The 15120-nt window shown below is 32.2% G+C and overlaps 2 protein-coding genes across 2 annotated transcripts; one reads left to right on the top strand and one right to left on the bottom strand.

The window, feature by feature from the left end:
• The first annotated feature begins 3967 nt into the window (after window positions 1-3967).
• LOC108337138 (peroxiredoxin Q, chloroplastic) lies at window positions 3968-5878 on the top strand. Its single transcript, XM_017573596.2, has 4 exons — window positions 3968-4257; window positions 4372-4509; window positions 5230-5319; window positions 5402-5878. The coding sequence occupies exons 1-4, from the start codon at window positions 4063-4065 to the stop codon at window positions 5618-5620; spliced, it is 642 nt and encodes a 213-aa protein (XP_017429085.1). The 5' UTR covers window positions 3968-4062; the 3' UTR covers window positions 5621-5878.
• A 72-nt stretch (window positions 5879-5950) lies between these two features.
• LOC108337137 (probable flavin-containing monooxygenase 1) lies at window positions 5951-10816 on the bottom strand. Its single transcript, XM_017573595.2, has 5 exons — window positions 10381-10816; window positions 9877-10117; window positions 7093-7271; window positions 6641-6990; window positions 5951-6479 (listed from the first exon to the last, which is right to left on the bottom strand). The coding sequence occupies exons 1-5, from the start codon at window positions 10792-10794 to the stop codon at window positions 6137-6139; spliced, it is 1527 nt and encodes a 508-aa protein (XP_017429084.1). The 5' UTR covers window positions 10795-10816; the 3' UTR covers window positions 5951-6136.
• Window positions 10817-15120: the final 4304 nt, after the last annotated feature.

Consider the following 15120-nt stretch of genomic DNA (forward strand, 5'->3'; position numbering starts at 1 on the left):
GTTGAGACCCCTGAACAGAACTCTGTTGTTGAAAGAAAGCACTAACATATTCTAAATGTGACCCGTAGCCTACTCTTTCAATCCAATCTACCTAATGCCTACTGGTCCTATGCGGTTGGCCATGCTGTTTATCTGATAAACAGGCTGCCCACTGTCATTCTTAACCACAAAACTCCTCATGAACTCCTCTACAAGCTGCCACCCACCTACTTAGATCTCAAGACCTTTGGCAGCCTATGTTTTGCCTCAACCCTTGAGAATAACAGGGGTAAGCTCGACCCTAGAGCTAGAAAAGGAATTTTCTTAGGATACAAACATGGTGTGAAAGGGTACATCGTGCTTGACATAAACACCAAAGAACTCTTCATAAGTAGAAATGTTGTCTTTCATGAGGACATTTTTCCCTACAAAAAGGTGCAGGGCAGCAGAGAAGAATATAACATTGAGAGAGACAAGGCTGATACTTTGAATGACCTCCTAAAGGACCAGTATCCCACTGGTGATAACAAACATGACGAGTTGAATGCTGCTGATCCAGCAGCAGTGGAACACTCAGGAGCCCAGCTCTCTGATGATGAAGATGACAGTGAAGATGCAGAAACCAGCCAGGAAAATCAACAACAGAGAAGGTCTGGCAGACCCAGAAAAACCCCTACATACTTGAAGGATTATGTCCACCAGGTGAATCAATCCTCATCTATTCAGAACAGTCTTAAAACACCCTACCCTATTTCTGATATATTATGCTGTGACAATCTTTCAGACAAACATTTGAAATACACTATGACCATCACTGGAAACAAGGAACACAGATCATACAATGAAGCAAAAGGGATGAATGAATGGGTAGAGGCCATGCATAGAGAAATTAAAGCTCTGCAGGACAATGACACATGGGTTCTGACTCAACTGCCCCCAGGGAAAAATACTATAGGCTGCAAGTGGGTGTATAAAACAAAGTACAAAGCTGATGGGAACATTGAAAGGTACAAAGCTCGTTTAGTGGCTAAGGGCTATACACAGCAAGAGGGCATAGACTATTTAGACACCTTCTCTCCTGTGGCCAAACTCACCACAGTCAGATTACTTATTGCTCTAGCGGCTTCCAACAGTTGGTTTCTTCATCAACTGGATGTTGACAATGCCTTTTTGCACGGAGACCTTCATGAAGAGGTCTACATGGAACCACCCCCAGGATTAAATGTATGCAATGAAGGACAGGTTTGTAGGTTAACCAAATCACTGTATGGCTTGAAACAAGCCAGCAGGCAGTGGTTTGAAAAACTTTCTTCCTTCCTGACAACTGCAAAGTTTGTCCAATCCAAATCTGATCATTCTTTATTTACTAAGAAAACATCTACTAGCTTCACTGCCCTCCTTGTGTATGTAGATGATATCGTGTTAACAGGGAACTCTATGATGGAGATCAACCACATAAAGGAGCTTCTCCACAACAGGTTCCGAATAAAGAACCTAGGAGAACTCAAATACTTCCTAGGACTGGAAGTAGCTAGATCTAAAAAGGGGATCCACTTATGTCAAAGGAAATATGCCTTAGATATACTAGAAGACACCGGAATGCTGGGCTGTAAGCCTTCATCTACTCCCTTTCTTAGTGACACAAGCTCTTTGTACAGATTGGACAGCTACCTGGATGACCCAGGTCCCTACAGAAGGTTGATAGGGAAGTTGTTATACCTCACAAACACTAGACCCGACCTGTGTTTTTCAGTTAATTTACTTAGCCAATTTGTTCAATCACCTACTGATCATCACTATCGGGCCATCCAACACATTCTCAGGTACATCAAGTCTAAGCCATCTGAGGGGTTGTTTTTCCCTGCTGATTCTCCTCTACAGCTAAAGGGATTCAGTGATTCAGACTGGGCTACATGTCCCAACACTAGAAGATCCACGACAGGATTCTGTATCTTCCTTGGATCTTCTCTCATCTCTTGGAAATCTAAGAAGCAGAGAACTGTCTCCAGATCATCTACTGAAGCTGAGTATAGAGCGCTTGCAGCCACTGTATGCGAGATACAATGGCTCAGTTATCTCCTACAGGACCTTCAAGTAGAAGAGTCAGGAATCCCGGCCTTATATTGTGACAACAAGTCAGCCAGGCACATAGCTCACAACCAGAGCTTTCATGAACGGACCAAGCATATTGAGCTTGACTGCCATGTAGTGCGTGAGAAGGTACAGGAACAACTTTTGAACCTTCTTCCCATACGCTCTGACGAACAGTTGGCTGACATCTTCACGAAGTTTCCCCATCGCGTCAGGTTCAGATCAATTATTCCCAAGCTTGGACTGACAGCCATCCATCGTCCAGCTTGAGGGGAGGCTATTGGGATTATACCTAATCCCTTACTGTCATAAAGACAGTAACCATTTCTGTTTTACTAGGATTTACAGTTACTTGTTTTTAGTTGTTAGTTAGAGCTCTATAAATAGAGCTCTCCTCTTTTCATTTTGTGTAACACAGAAGAACACTACCATATGTACAGAAAGCATTTACAGAACATGAAAGAGTAATAAAAAGACAGTATTTTTCTTACCTCTTTCGTTGCCCTCTTCATCTTTTCCTTCTGCGCCACCATCCGCCGCTGCCTCTACGACGGCCTGTGCGGATGCCACCACTGCTTCAGCGTCTGGGAAAACCTTGAAGACGCTCCGTTCTCTCTCTTCTTGCCCCCGTATCACACACACACTGCTTGCGTGGCATCTGCTGCCTGTCCTAAAGCCTCATCAACAGCTGAGTGTTATGGGCTGGGCCGCATAACAAATGGAACAGTGTTGGGCCAATTCTAATAAATATAATAAGTTTATATATATATATATATATATATATATATATATATATATATATATATATATATATATATATATATATATATACATATATTAAATTACATATATCTTTTATTTTACAAAGTTTGGATTTTGTTTTTGTTTTTATTTTTTTGTTCATTTTTCCTGGTTATAACATGTGATAAAAGTTCTCAGTTATACTCTTTCAAATTATATTATTTACAGAAAAATTTATGTTACTTCAATTTTATTATTTATAGATATAGACGACCAAAATTATATAATAATTTTATAAAGGACCAAATGTTTATAATATAGAATATAATTTTAAATTAACGTAATTTATTATCAAAATAAAAAATATGTATATAAAAGTTTTTTTTATCATTTTAATTGACTACCATACTTATTTAGTAAACATATCTATTTTGAAAGTTAATATCTGTATATAAAGGTAAAAGTTGACTTGATATGATACTTTAATAATATTTAATTATGATAGACGGCATTTAGTATTGGTGTTTCAATACTTTTCTATATTTAATTAATTTTTCTAATATTTATATAAAAAATGTATTATAGTTATTATATAATTTACATTATATATTAAATATGATGTTGTTTAATTTTTTTAGAAATAAAATATTGAATAATTCGTATTAAACGATAAAAAAGTAAATTAGTTGTCTAAAATTATTTTAGACAATTTAAAAAATTAAATTAATTTAAATAATTTTATAAGTAACTAAAATATATTAACCACACAAAAGTTATTTTAATTTTGTCAAACATATTTATTTAGTAAAATATTCATGATAAAGTAATTTAAATGTTTTTTATTTATTTGATCAAAATAATTTTGATATTTGTGTGTTTGTTTGATAAATTAAATTTAAATTTCACTTTTTAATTTGTAAATATTTTTTATTCGTTTTATATTCGTTTGTTTAAAACAGTTATACATTCCTTTCACTATTTACAATATATATAAATGTAAACTATAATATACTTAAATATAAATGCTTAATTTATCTAAAATTGAAGATCCTGCGACGGTTAAGGTTAAAACTAAAAAGTACAGCGGTGTTGGGGTCAGAATTCGTCCACGCCACAAAGCTAATCTTCTATCATCACCAATAACCATCCACCAGCCATTAACGCTTTTCCTTATCTTTCTCGTCTCTCTCTATCCTCACACCAAAACCAATCTTTCACTTGCCATTTCCTTCTTCGCACTGTTCCTCACCAATGGCTTCCCTCTCTCTCCCTAATCACTATCTTCCCACTTTGCTTCGCTCTCACTCTTCCAACTACCCATCTTCCCAAAACCTCCCACTCTCTTCCACGCCTTCAAATTCTCAATTTTTCGGTCTCAAGTTCTCTCATTCTCCTTCTTCCTCAATCCCCTCTTCTTCTTCCCTCAGAACCTCCATTTTCGCCAAGGTACATTTCACTCATCATCACCTTTTTGCATGTTCCTAATAACTTAGCCTTTTAGTTCTTACTTAGACCCACCAGCGTCTCTTCTCTTTTTTTGTGTTGTATATTCCTTTATAGGTGAGTAAAGGTTCTAAGCCACCGAATTTCACACTGAAAGATCAGAATGGAAAGAATGTGAGCCTCTCCGGCTTCAAGGGAAAGCCAGTAGTTGTATATTTCTACCCTGCTGATGAGACCCCTGGCTGTACCAAACAGGTAAATTCACACAATGTCAATGTAGGAATAGTTCAAAATGGAGATGCCAAGTTTTTAAAGTTGTGTGCTTCTTAACCGTTTTCCAAGTTCACATATTTCAACAGTGAATAGTGAATGTATGATGCACTATATATGGAGCATTTGAATGAACAAAAGGGAATAAACTGTTCAACATCTTTCAGACTTCATTTGTTGATATATAGGAAGGTCTTTTTGTTCTTTTGAAAAGGAAGGACAGAGAAGGATTCTGGTTGTTCTCATGAGTTGAACTCCGGTATTGTATATGCATGCTGCAAATGGAGGGTAATGAAAAATAGAGAGCACTTCAACCCCTGTTAGGTTTATCCATACTATTCTTGATTTGGTTATCTTAGTTTTCGCATGTAAGATAGCGTAGAAAATAACTCCTTTGGGCAAATCAACCAGATTCGCTGCCTCTAACGGATTTCTGATGATTGAGTACTTTGTATCCCTATTCATTGAGGTTCATCTACTGCTATAAGGTTCTTGATGTATGCTTTCTGACGCTTAGTTATTGGGTTTTAGTCACAACATATTAATACAAAACGTAAATAGTTGTAATACTAGAAGTAACAAACAAAGAAATAAAATTTAAAGTTGCATACCAATTCTAAAAGGTCTCATAAAAATGACCATGAACTTGTTTTGTCAAATGTCTTATAATACGGATTGGAGGGAGTAATTTATTCTTTATTGCAGGCTTGTGCTTTCAGGGATTCGTATGAGAAGTTCAAGAAAGCAGGAGCAGTGGTTGTTGGGATAAGTGGCGATGATGCTTCCTCGCACAAGGTAAAGATCAAAGGTTCCACTGTTTCATTTTTATAATCAACCATATTAATATTTTTTCTGATTTGCGTTTCACGTAATGTAGGCATTTGCCAGCAAATACAAACTTCCATTTACATTGTTGAGTGATGAGGGCAACAAGGTGAGAAAGGAATGGGGAGTGCCAGGTGATTTCTTTGGATCATTGCCTGGAAGAGAGACTTATGTGATTGACAAAAATGGGGTGGTTCAGCTTGTCTACAACAATCAATTCCAACCAGAAAAGCATATTGATGAGACCCTGAAAATACTTCAGAGCCTTTGAGGCTTTTTTTATTCTTTTGTTTTCTATCCCCGCGGGCCTGATTCAGAGTCTGGCAAATATTTAACTGTGAATTTTAAGTTTGTAAGCTCTGTAATTATGTAGCTGATTTTGGAGCCTTTGATCACATTTCTTGGAGGTGATGACATGTAGAGAGAAAAAGATTATAACCTCTCCGGTGGAAATAATGCCTTCATTTGCCAAAAATACAGTGAGATTATATATGTATCTTTTCCACATGGTATGTTTACTTTCAATTGACATAGTGACCATCCACTACAATTTCTATATAAAATACATATGTTTTATGTGAACAAAGTTGCTTGTGTAACCTTGAAGGAGTTTTGACTGCATTCATGGAACATGACTCTTAAGTATCTAAACGACATTTGGCTCTCGACTTAGCCTTAAATTTTTCTTTCTTAGAGAACATGTAGTTATTTTTATCATCATCATTATTAGTATTATTCTACCAGTATTTTTATCAGTCACTGAGAGAGTGGTTGTAAGCTTGTATATTCAATCTTCCTTGGCATAGTCTGGAATGCTGTAGGGGCCAAATACTTCGGATAACCAGTTCTTCTTCCTCCAGGAACTCCATCCTAAATCTTTACAAATTTCATCACTGTGGTTGATGCTATAAGTTGAAATGCAGTGCCTCTTATAGAACCTAGTTGACCTTTTCATCACTTCTATCTCCTTTTCTGTTTGTGAAAGCATGCTCTCCACACTTGGGAGCTTGAATTTGTCATCTACCAGCCCAGAAAACCACATGGAACGTAGCTCTGATGAGTGAAGATTTGAAACACTCTCAACGAAACCCACAAAGGCCATGTTTGGAATCAACGGATGAATAGTTCCCCTATCATCATGAGCATGAATCAGCTGTTACTTACAATTTTTTTTTAATTTTAAAAAAATTTCAGTTTAAATAAAGGGTATGTCTAAAAGAGTTGAATACATTCTCCTGATGTATATTTTGCATGAAAGAAAGCACAATGAATATTGAAGAGTTCTTCTTACCTATATAAAGGCATAATACCAGAAGAATACTCCAACAAGCTACTAAAAGGCTCTGGTAAAATAGTTTTGAGTTTTTTCTTTCCATCAAAACCAGTTGCAAGAATCACTACATCAGCGTTCAGCTTAGTGTTGTCTTCAAATTCAATCCCTCCATTCCAGAACCACCACTTTGATGCCTTCTTAAAGACAATTTTGCCCTTTTCAGCCTCGGAGAAGAAATTTTCTGGCATGATGGCCATTTGACAAGATGCATAATCCTCCACAAAGGGGTGTTCTGGTTTTAATCCATACTTCTCCAATGGAAGTTTCCACAGAAGGTACGACTCAATAAACTTTGAAATTCCACGCCTCTATTATTGCTCATTGAATAACATAACCAAAAATAAAAAACATTAGCTATGCCTGTAGAAACCATAACACTAGCTATGTGATTCTGGAAAATGGTAATTTACCAGCGGAGATAACATGAGGCAGAGAAGAGTCCTGAGTAAGCCTTGTTCTGGTCTCTCGTGAATGAACTGAGAAGATCTTGTTGAGAAGAACATGAAAAAAGGTAATCCCCAAATCCAGTAATGGGGAACTGTCCAATGCAAAGTCCTTACAACCATGGTGCAGGCTTCTCCTTCAGCTCCTTCACAGCAATACACCAACAACTTTGTTATGCATTTTGAAATTTAACAAAAAAAAAATAGAGATTATCTTAATTAATTATTATAAGCAAACAGAATATAAACATTTAATGTAAGTAAAAAAAAAGGTTAACTATATTTAAAGTATTAAATTTTGAAATTTGTTTATGTCTCAAAGATTGAAATTCGTTTGTCTTAAATTTCGAAATCCATTTGTTTTATATTTATATTTTGATTTTCAAACTTTAAAAATAAATAAATGTTTTTTAAATTTAATTGTATTTAATTTTTTGACATATCAAACTTATTTTTAAATTTTTTATACAATAATAAATATGAATCTAAAATATCCTTTAATAAAATTAATATCATTAAGTTAAAAATATTATATTTATTTATTTTTAAAGTTTGACAAGTTAAATTTTATTAAAAAATTTCTCAAAAAGTAATTTCAGTTTTGCTTGGTAACATCTTGATGTCAAAAGAATTTTCATTATTTATTGAAGTTGGTGGATGGCATGAGGTGTTGAAATTTTAGTGGACTTTTCATATGATGATGATACAAGACTGTCGCACGTGGTATTGATGTCTATGGGTGAAGATGAAGGTTGGAACCCGTCGTTTAAAGCCATTTCCAAACATATTGTGAAAGTCAAAACTGATCTGTGGAATTCTATTTTATATGACTTATAGCCTATGAATTCGTTTCATATAAAGCTTCACATAAGATATTATACTAATAAAATGTAAAGAACAGTATGCAAGTCAACACATCTTTCATTCATAAAATAAAAGGAACAGTAGTGTGAAAAGCATGCAAATATCAACTAGGAAAATAAAGCCCTTACTTGCTTTTAGCATTAAAAAAACCAATAAATTATATACAACCAGAAAATCATTTGGAAAATTAATGTTGTCGTCTTTGGTGCTTTATAAGCACAAGAACTGAAAATGACATTGTGAAACAAAACAAAACAGAAAGGAAAACAAAACGTAATAGTGCCAATATGAAAACGAGCTTCAATAGAAAAACAATGTCGTTATTTTCCACAGCACATGCATCATAGCGACAGAAAACAACGTGTTCAATTGAAGCTATTGAACGCCACCTTTGTCATAACCCAAACTGAAAAGAAAAAAACTTGGAAGAACAGCAGAAGAAATTTGAAAGAAAATCGAGTCATATGCATACAAACCAGCTTTCACATTATTAGTCATCAGTTAATTCTTTTTATATACTTTTCCTTTTGAAAAGAGTCATGATAGGTTACCAAATATCATATTTTTTTATAGTATAAATATTTTTATTAAAATAACTACGTTTTTTCGTTATTAAACTAGTATGTTTATCTTTAAATTAAATTATAAAGTATTTTGTATTAGTAAAGATGTTTTCCACGTAACTTCATACATGGATAAAATACTTTTTAATTTAATTTAAAAATGAAGTTTAAATTTTTATAATAGTTTAGAGAATATATATATATATATATATATATATATATATATATATATATATATATATTACAATTGTTTTTTAACATATAATAATAATTTGAGAGGAACAACTATTTAAACAACAAATAACTAATAAAACATAATAATTTTCACTTTTACTTCACAAATCGTTTCACAAAAATATTGCTATATAACATCTAATATTTTACATGCGTTCAAGTGGTGTTAGTTGTGCATCTTCTATGAAATGTTTGAACAGAATTTTTAAAACACCAACTATTTGAATTAAATTTTATTCCGAGTCACTCTAGGCGTATAACTAAAGGGATAAATTATAAAAGAGCAGTTAATGCTTCCCATGTTTAGAGTATGATATTTAGCAATAAATTACAAATCAGTATGATTTTTTTTTCATAAAACTCATAAATTATCAGCCGTTATTATTTACACCTTCATATAAAAGATTTCTTTTTCAATTTTACCTTTAAATAAAATTTTTTCTTAAATTAAAATAATTATTTCATCAATTTTATTTTTTAGATGATTATTGTTTTTAATTAAACAATTTTTTTAATTAAAAAATTAAATACAAAATAAATAAAAATTGTTTACAATAAAGTTATAAAAAATATTTATGTTTAACTTTATAATTATAATAATAAAAAGAATAATAATTTATGAATTTTTATCATAAAGAAAATTGAATACACACATATAATGCATGTATTTTTACTATTTACTAATAAAAAAAGGTTTAATCTGATAAAAGTCGTATATTTTACATATTGATGCGGTGTGAATTCATAGTGTCAATTTGGAGAAAGTTTCTACGTAAACATATGTAAAACAAGAAGAAAAATAAATGTAATTTTTACATAAGCTAAATAGTTTGTGTGCATTAAAAACTATATTTTAAATAGTTAATGTAAACTAGCTTATAAGAGTTTAACCTGTACATAGATTAATAACGAATAAAAAAAATTGTTTTTGTTTTTATTTAATTTTTTTCTTTAGATGTACTTAAAATAGAAATATATATTTTATAACTTTACTTATACAAAACAATTTAACTTTTTCTTCTTCTTTTTTTATTACTAAATGAAGGTTTTTCCAAAGGGGATTTATATAGAAAGCTGGGATTATTATTACCTTGGTTTGCCCGTGCACACTCCATGGCTAAATCAATACCTGACTTTTTGAAACCAACCACCACCACCTTTTTCCCTCTCAGAAGTTGAGTAGCAGCTTCCTGGTCAAGTTTACAGTAATCTAACGTATGCATCACCTTTCCCTTGAATATATGTGGCCCTTTTTTCTGTGGAAACGTTGGAATTTTCGGTGTGTCTCCATATTTCCCAACGCATACTACCACAAACTCGAATCCGTACCACTGAAATCAATCATGTATAAGCGGCTAAAAGAGTCACTCATCATGCAATAAATCACTTCATTTTGAAAACTCATCAAGTGTTTTCTTTTTCTCAAATATTTTAAATTAAAATATTAAAACTTTTGACAATTTCCAGAAGAGTATCAAAAGTATGTGGGAGAATATGATAACTTAAAAAGTCTATGCTCATAAATTTGTGAAACCCTAGGTTATGTATAGATACCAAAGTGTTTGATATTTGAGAAGTAATAGTTTGTGCAGACCTGAATGGTGTCTGAGTTATTGGTCTGCACAGCAACTTCCCACACAGACTGACCGGGAAGCAGGCTTGAAAAGCCAGTGACTTCGCGGTTGCCGGAGAAGCGGATTTCGACGACCTTGGAGTTGAACCTGATGTTTTTGAAAACGTCAAAGTGGTGAGCATAAGAGTGCAGATAATTGAGTATCTCCAAATGGGTGGGAAAATCGGGGTTGTCCCTTTGAGGCCAAGGGAAATCGGTGAATTCATAATCACGACGATGAGACTGTAGTCTGGTGGAGTTGTAGGAGCAATGACTCCAAACCCCACCAATGGAATCTGAGGCCTCAAAAACAATAGGGTTGTGATGAGATAACTGTTTAGCAGCAGCTAAACCACTTACCCCAGCCCCTATGATGCCCATTTTTGAGATCAACATGGGACGGTTTTCGTTTTGGTTTTCCATGTAATATGATTTGGTATAATTGGGATCTATGTTGAACTAGGTTAAAGGTGTTTGTGTATGAAAAAAGTGTGTATATGTATGATGAATTGATGAGTGCAATCAAAATGCAAGGCTTGAACCTGTATTTATAGATGTCTCGAGCTCCATCACTCGTCACTGTGATGTCACAGAGCGTAGATTTCTACGGTAAACAAATGAGAAAAACAAAAATACATAATGCAAATGCATGCAGACCAGCTTGCCTTTTGACAACCTTGAAAAACATAATAAAAGAATATAAATGTAATAAGAGATATCTGGTTCTATCTTTCATAATGTGTGGTTTATAAGAGCTTATTATCGTTAAGAATACCATTTTTTTTTTACGGGAGAGGACATATTTTTTAAAATATTATATAAATAAACATATTGTAAAATAATTACGGTCAATAGATAAGTTGTATATATAGGAGTTTAACTTTCACTACTAATTTACTTGAAGAAATTATACATATTCAATGAGTTAAGAATTTAGCGTAATATTTTTTTTTTAAATAAAAGTTATTGGAAGCTTGACTACTAATATGAAAAGTTAACGACTTCAATATAATAAAATAATTGAAAGTTGTTAACTTTTCATATAATTTTTATTCGAAGTCATTAGCTCTACGATGACTTCTATTTTTAAAAAATAAAAATTTCAAAATCCTTAAATCGACTTTAGAGTATATAATTTTTTTAAGTGAAGTCATTATAATCTTACACAACTTATCTATTAATTATAATTATTATATAATTTGTTTATTTGTATAATATTTTAAAAAATATGCCCATGTATATTAAAAAAACTAAGAATTTTTTTACAGGAAATTTTTGTGTGGATGTAACTTAATATATCTCATTTTTTTATACATATTTAATAGGAAATTTATAAAAATTCATCATTTATTAAATTAGTTTAGATTCCTTTAAGTTTAGGATACGAAATAATTAGATTTTATAATAAGAAATTGTTCGGAAAAGATATGAATATTCATGCAGAGAAAATTTAAGAGTGGAATGAAAAATCAGTACTTTATTAATGATTTTTAAATGTCTTTCAACATTGGGCATCATTTTATAATATGGATTTCTGGTGGAAGTACATTTTGTTGAAGAAAGAAGCAATAAGTAAGCTAAGGAGGTTCTCGTTTATGCATATGTTTTGAAGATTAAGATAATGGTGAGCTGATGACCTTTTCAAAACGTGATTATGTATGAATCCACGCCAATAAGGGGTGATGGTCAAAGTACTTAAAAAACATACATGAGAACACTTATTTATAGCACCATATACACGAATAAGTTACAACTATATATATATGTTGTTACTTGAGCATAATTATGAGGTATATACATAGAAAGTGGACCCTCTGAACAGTCAAATATTTTCCAGAACATATGAAATTCCAGTGCAAATTTTAAGTTGGTGAATTGAAACTCATATATATTATTAGTATCTCAATAGGAGGGATTAAAAAAATCATATATATATCCACTATATTTTCAGTTAGAATATTTGATGATGAAAACTTTACCTTGAAGGGAACATTTGATTTCGATTGTTAAGATTCTAAGTTAGTGGGATAATTTACTTTTCACACAGGTTTATCATAAAGTAGTAATTGTAGATTCAAATATATAAGATTAAAGAGATAAAATAAATTAAAAAAAAATAGATATTTAATTATAATTTTAATAAAATGAGAGGATGTGCCTGCACACTCTTATATATATATATATTGGTCCTTCATTGACGAGAATCATATGCCAGATAGAAATATCAGAAGAATCAGAGTGTGAACAATCAGACCGTGACTCCTTGCACCAATGACTACACAAATCAAAAAATAAAATAAAATGGTCCAAACACGTTCGAATAAAGTTGGTAGAACCAACCAACGTACATGGCTACAGACAACCTCGAAGAGGTTTTACATTTTATACACCTCATAATCACTTAATCAACTTCTATACGTTTTTTAAAAATATCAAAACGATACGTATTTCACGGAAACATTATTATAATTCTTCTGAGAAGTACTACATGTTAAAGAATATTGGCTAATTTAATGTCCAATTTCATAAATACGTTCATGAAAAAAGATAGAATGGCAGATATATCGAAATGGTCGAAAAAAATGGTTGTTAAGATCGTCCAAAGGAAGTTGTTGATTGTGCAAGAGTAATATATATATATATATATATATATATATATATATATATATATATAGTATAATAATTTAATTAAAACAATGGGTATGAAGAGGAGTGGTTTTGTTTTGTGTTGACCATGCAAAATTTTCAAGTGGAGTTCAGGTTTAGGGACTTGGTTCTTACAAGGCGATGTAGTCAACCGAAAGCAGTGGCGCTAAACAATTATATATATTTGTTGGTAGTGTTGGCAAAACGGCCGTTTGGTCCCGTCCAATCTAGTTTATCTCATTTGAATCGATTCAACACAATTAGTTTATTAGTAAGTCGAAAAAATTGAATCTGACTCGATTTATCACACGATGGATTAAACGGATTGTCTCATTGACTCATATAATTAACTTTTTTTAAATCCAAAGAAAATTACATTTTTTTTAATTTAAATTTAAATAGACTGTACTTTAAAATTATGATAAACTTCAAAGACAAATCAAAATAAAAAAATAAGGTACAAGTCAAATGTAATCCAAAAAGAAACTCAAAAAGCGAATAAATAAGTTTCTAATATTTATAATTTTTATGTCACTTATCCATTTATAAGATTAGAGTCTTGAATCGATAAATTTATAATATCTTGCTCTATCGAAACATCTTCTTTATCCTCATTTTCAATACAATAAAAAATGTAACTAATAATATTGATCATCATTTACAATACAATAAAAAAATATTAACTAATAATATTGAAACAATAAATAATAAATAATTAAATTAAACTAGGTGGATTGGTGAGTCAACTCGGCACACCATGGGTTCAATCCGGGTGAACCGGGTTCTAAGTGGATCGGGTTGAAAATTGGCTCGTGTAAAAAAAATCATTTTTTCAAACTCAATCCAACCTGAACCCGTGGTGAGCTAGGTTTGTCCACAGGTTTTAACCCATTTTGACAACATTATTTGATGGAAAATAAATGACACACAAATATTGATCTAAATTACATCAAGTGTATTTACATTGAATTAAACAAGTCATTAAATAGTTGTGGATCAATAAGAGAACATTGATCGAGTACGTGAAAATTAAAAATAGAAAATATAATATTGACCGGATACACAATGAACAGTTCGCCAAGCTCTTCACCAAGCTCTTTACACGATCTTTCAAGATTTGTCTATTACTCACATTTTTCTCAATGCAACAATCTGTGCAATTGTCTACTCTTTGTCCTCCGCTGGTACTTAGTTCTCATTCTCAATACGTCCCGCATATCTTGAGATCTAAGAATAGCCTTCATCTACAAACTTCAATTATCATAGTTGGTTTTCTTTGTCAACTACATCACAAACAGACTATTTACAAGATTGGTTATCTCACTCTTTCTTCCTCGGACACTCAAACAAACTTGCTATTGTTTTTCACTCAAACACTCAAGACACAAGCAAATTTGTTAGAAAATAAATGACATACAAATATTGATCTAAATTACTTTGAATGTATTTTCATTGAATTTAACAAACCATTAAATAGTCGTTAACATAATAAATAAACCCTAAAATTCCAATCATATTTACGTAGGCATTCTTTTAGACGAAATGAATTTTTCAGGTTTTACCATAGAATAGAAAAGAAAACATGGTAACTAGAATGATGAGAAAAATGAATACGATGACGATGTTTGTTGTCACATTTGGAATGAATCAACATAGAGATATCTAGAAAGGTGGAAGGGAAGGTATACGTTAATATATGCATGCATCTCTCACATTCAAGCATTACTGTGAGGTGGCTTGGGATTTGGCATTATTTTTGGAAAACTAATGGAGGCTGGGTGGGAAATAGCTAGGAACTCTGCACTTGGAAAATTAGTAATATGGTTCACTTTAATGCATGCATGGAAAATTGGAAACGGCTCTTCATATAATCCATGTCATATCATTCTCACTTTTTTCATGCCAACAATTTATAAATTTAATAATTCATTAATGTATGGATAATATTCTGCCTCTTATTTTTAAAATGCGAACCTTATTATTTACTTTCTCATGACAATGTCAAGGCTCTTACAAGAAATTGGACCATATTATTTTTTGTTGACAATATTGTGATTCAACGCCAGCGGAAAAGTC

This window comes from Vigna angularis, chromosome 1, assembly GCF_016808095.1.
Source record: "Vigna angularis cultivar LongXiaoDou No.4 chromosome 1, ASM1680809v1, whole genome shotgun sequence".
Classification (NCBI taxonomy): Eukaryota; Viridiplantae; Streptophyta; class Magnoliopsida; order Fabales; family Fabaceae; genus Vigna; species Vigna angularis.

What these genes read in the sequence shown, in the direction of transcription:
- LOC108337138 (XM_017573596.2), top strand. Translation starts at nt 4,063, where the DNA reads ATGGCTTCCCTCTCTCTCCCTAATCACTATCTTCCCACTTTGCTTCGC. An exon ending in GAACCTCCATTTTCGCCAAG is followed by an intron (nt 4,258 to 4,371) that starts GTACATTTCACT and finishes ATTCCTTTATAG; the next exon opens with GTGAGTAAAGGTTCTAAGCC. An exon ending in CCCCTGGCTGTACCAAACAG is followed by an intron (nt 4,510 to 5,229) that starts GTAAATTCACAC and finishes TCTTTATTGCAG; the next exon opens with GCTTGTGCTTTCAGGGATTC.
- LOC108337137 (XM_017573595.2), bottom strand. Translation starts at nt 10,794, where the DNA reads ATGTTGATCTCAAAAATGGGCATCATAGGGGCTGGGGTAAGTGGTTTA. An exon ending in GCCTCATGTTATCTCCGCTG is followed by an intron (nt 6,991 to 7,092) that starts GTAAATTACCAT and finishes GAGCAATAATAG; the next exon opens with AGGCGTGGAATTTCAAAGTT. An exon ending in GGTATTATGCCTTTATATAG is followed by an intron (nt 6,480 to 6,640) that starts GTAAGAAGAACT and finishes TCATGATGATAG; the next exon opens with GGGAACTATTCATCCGTTGA.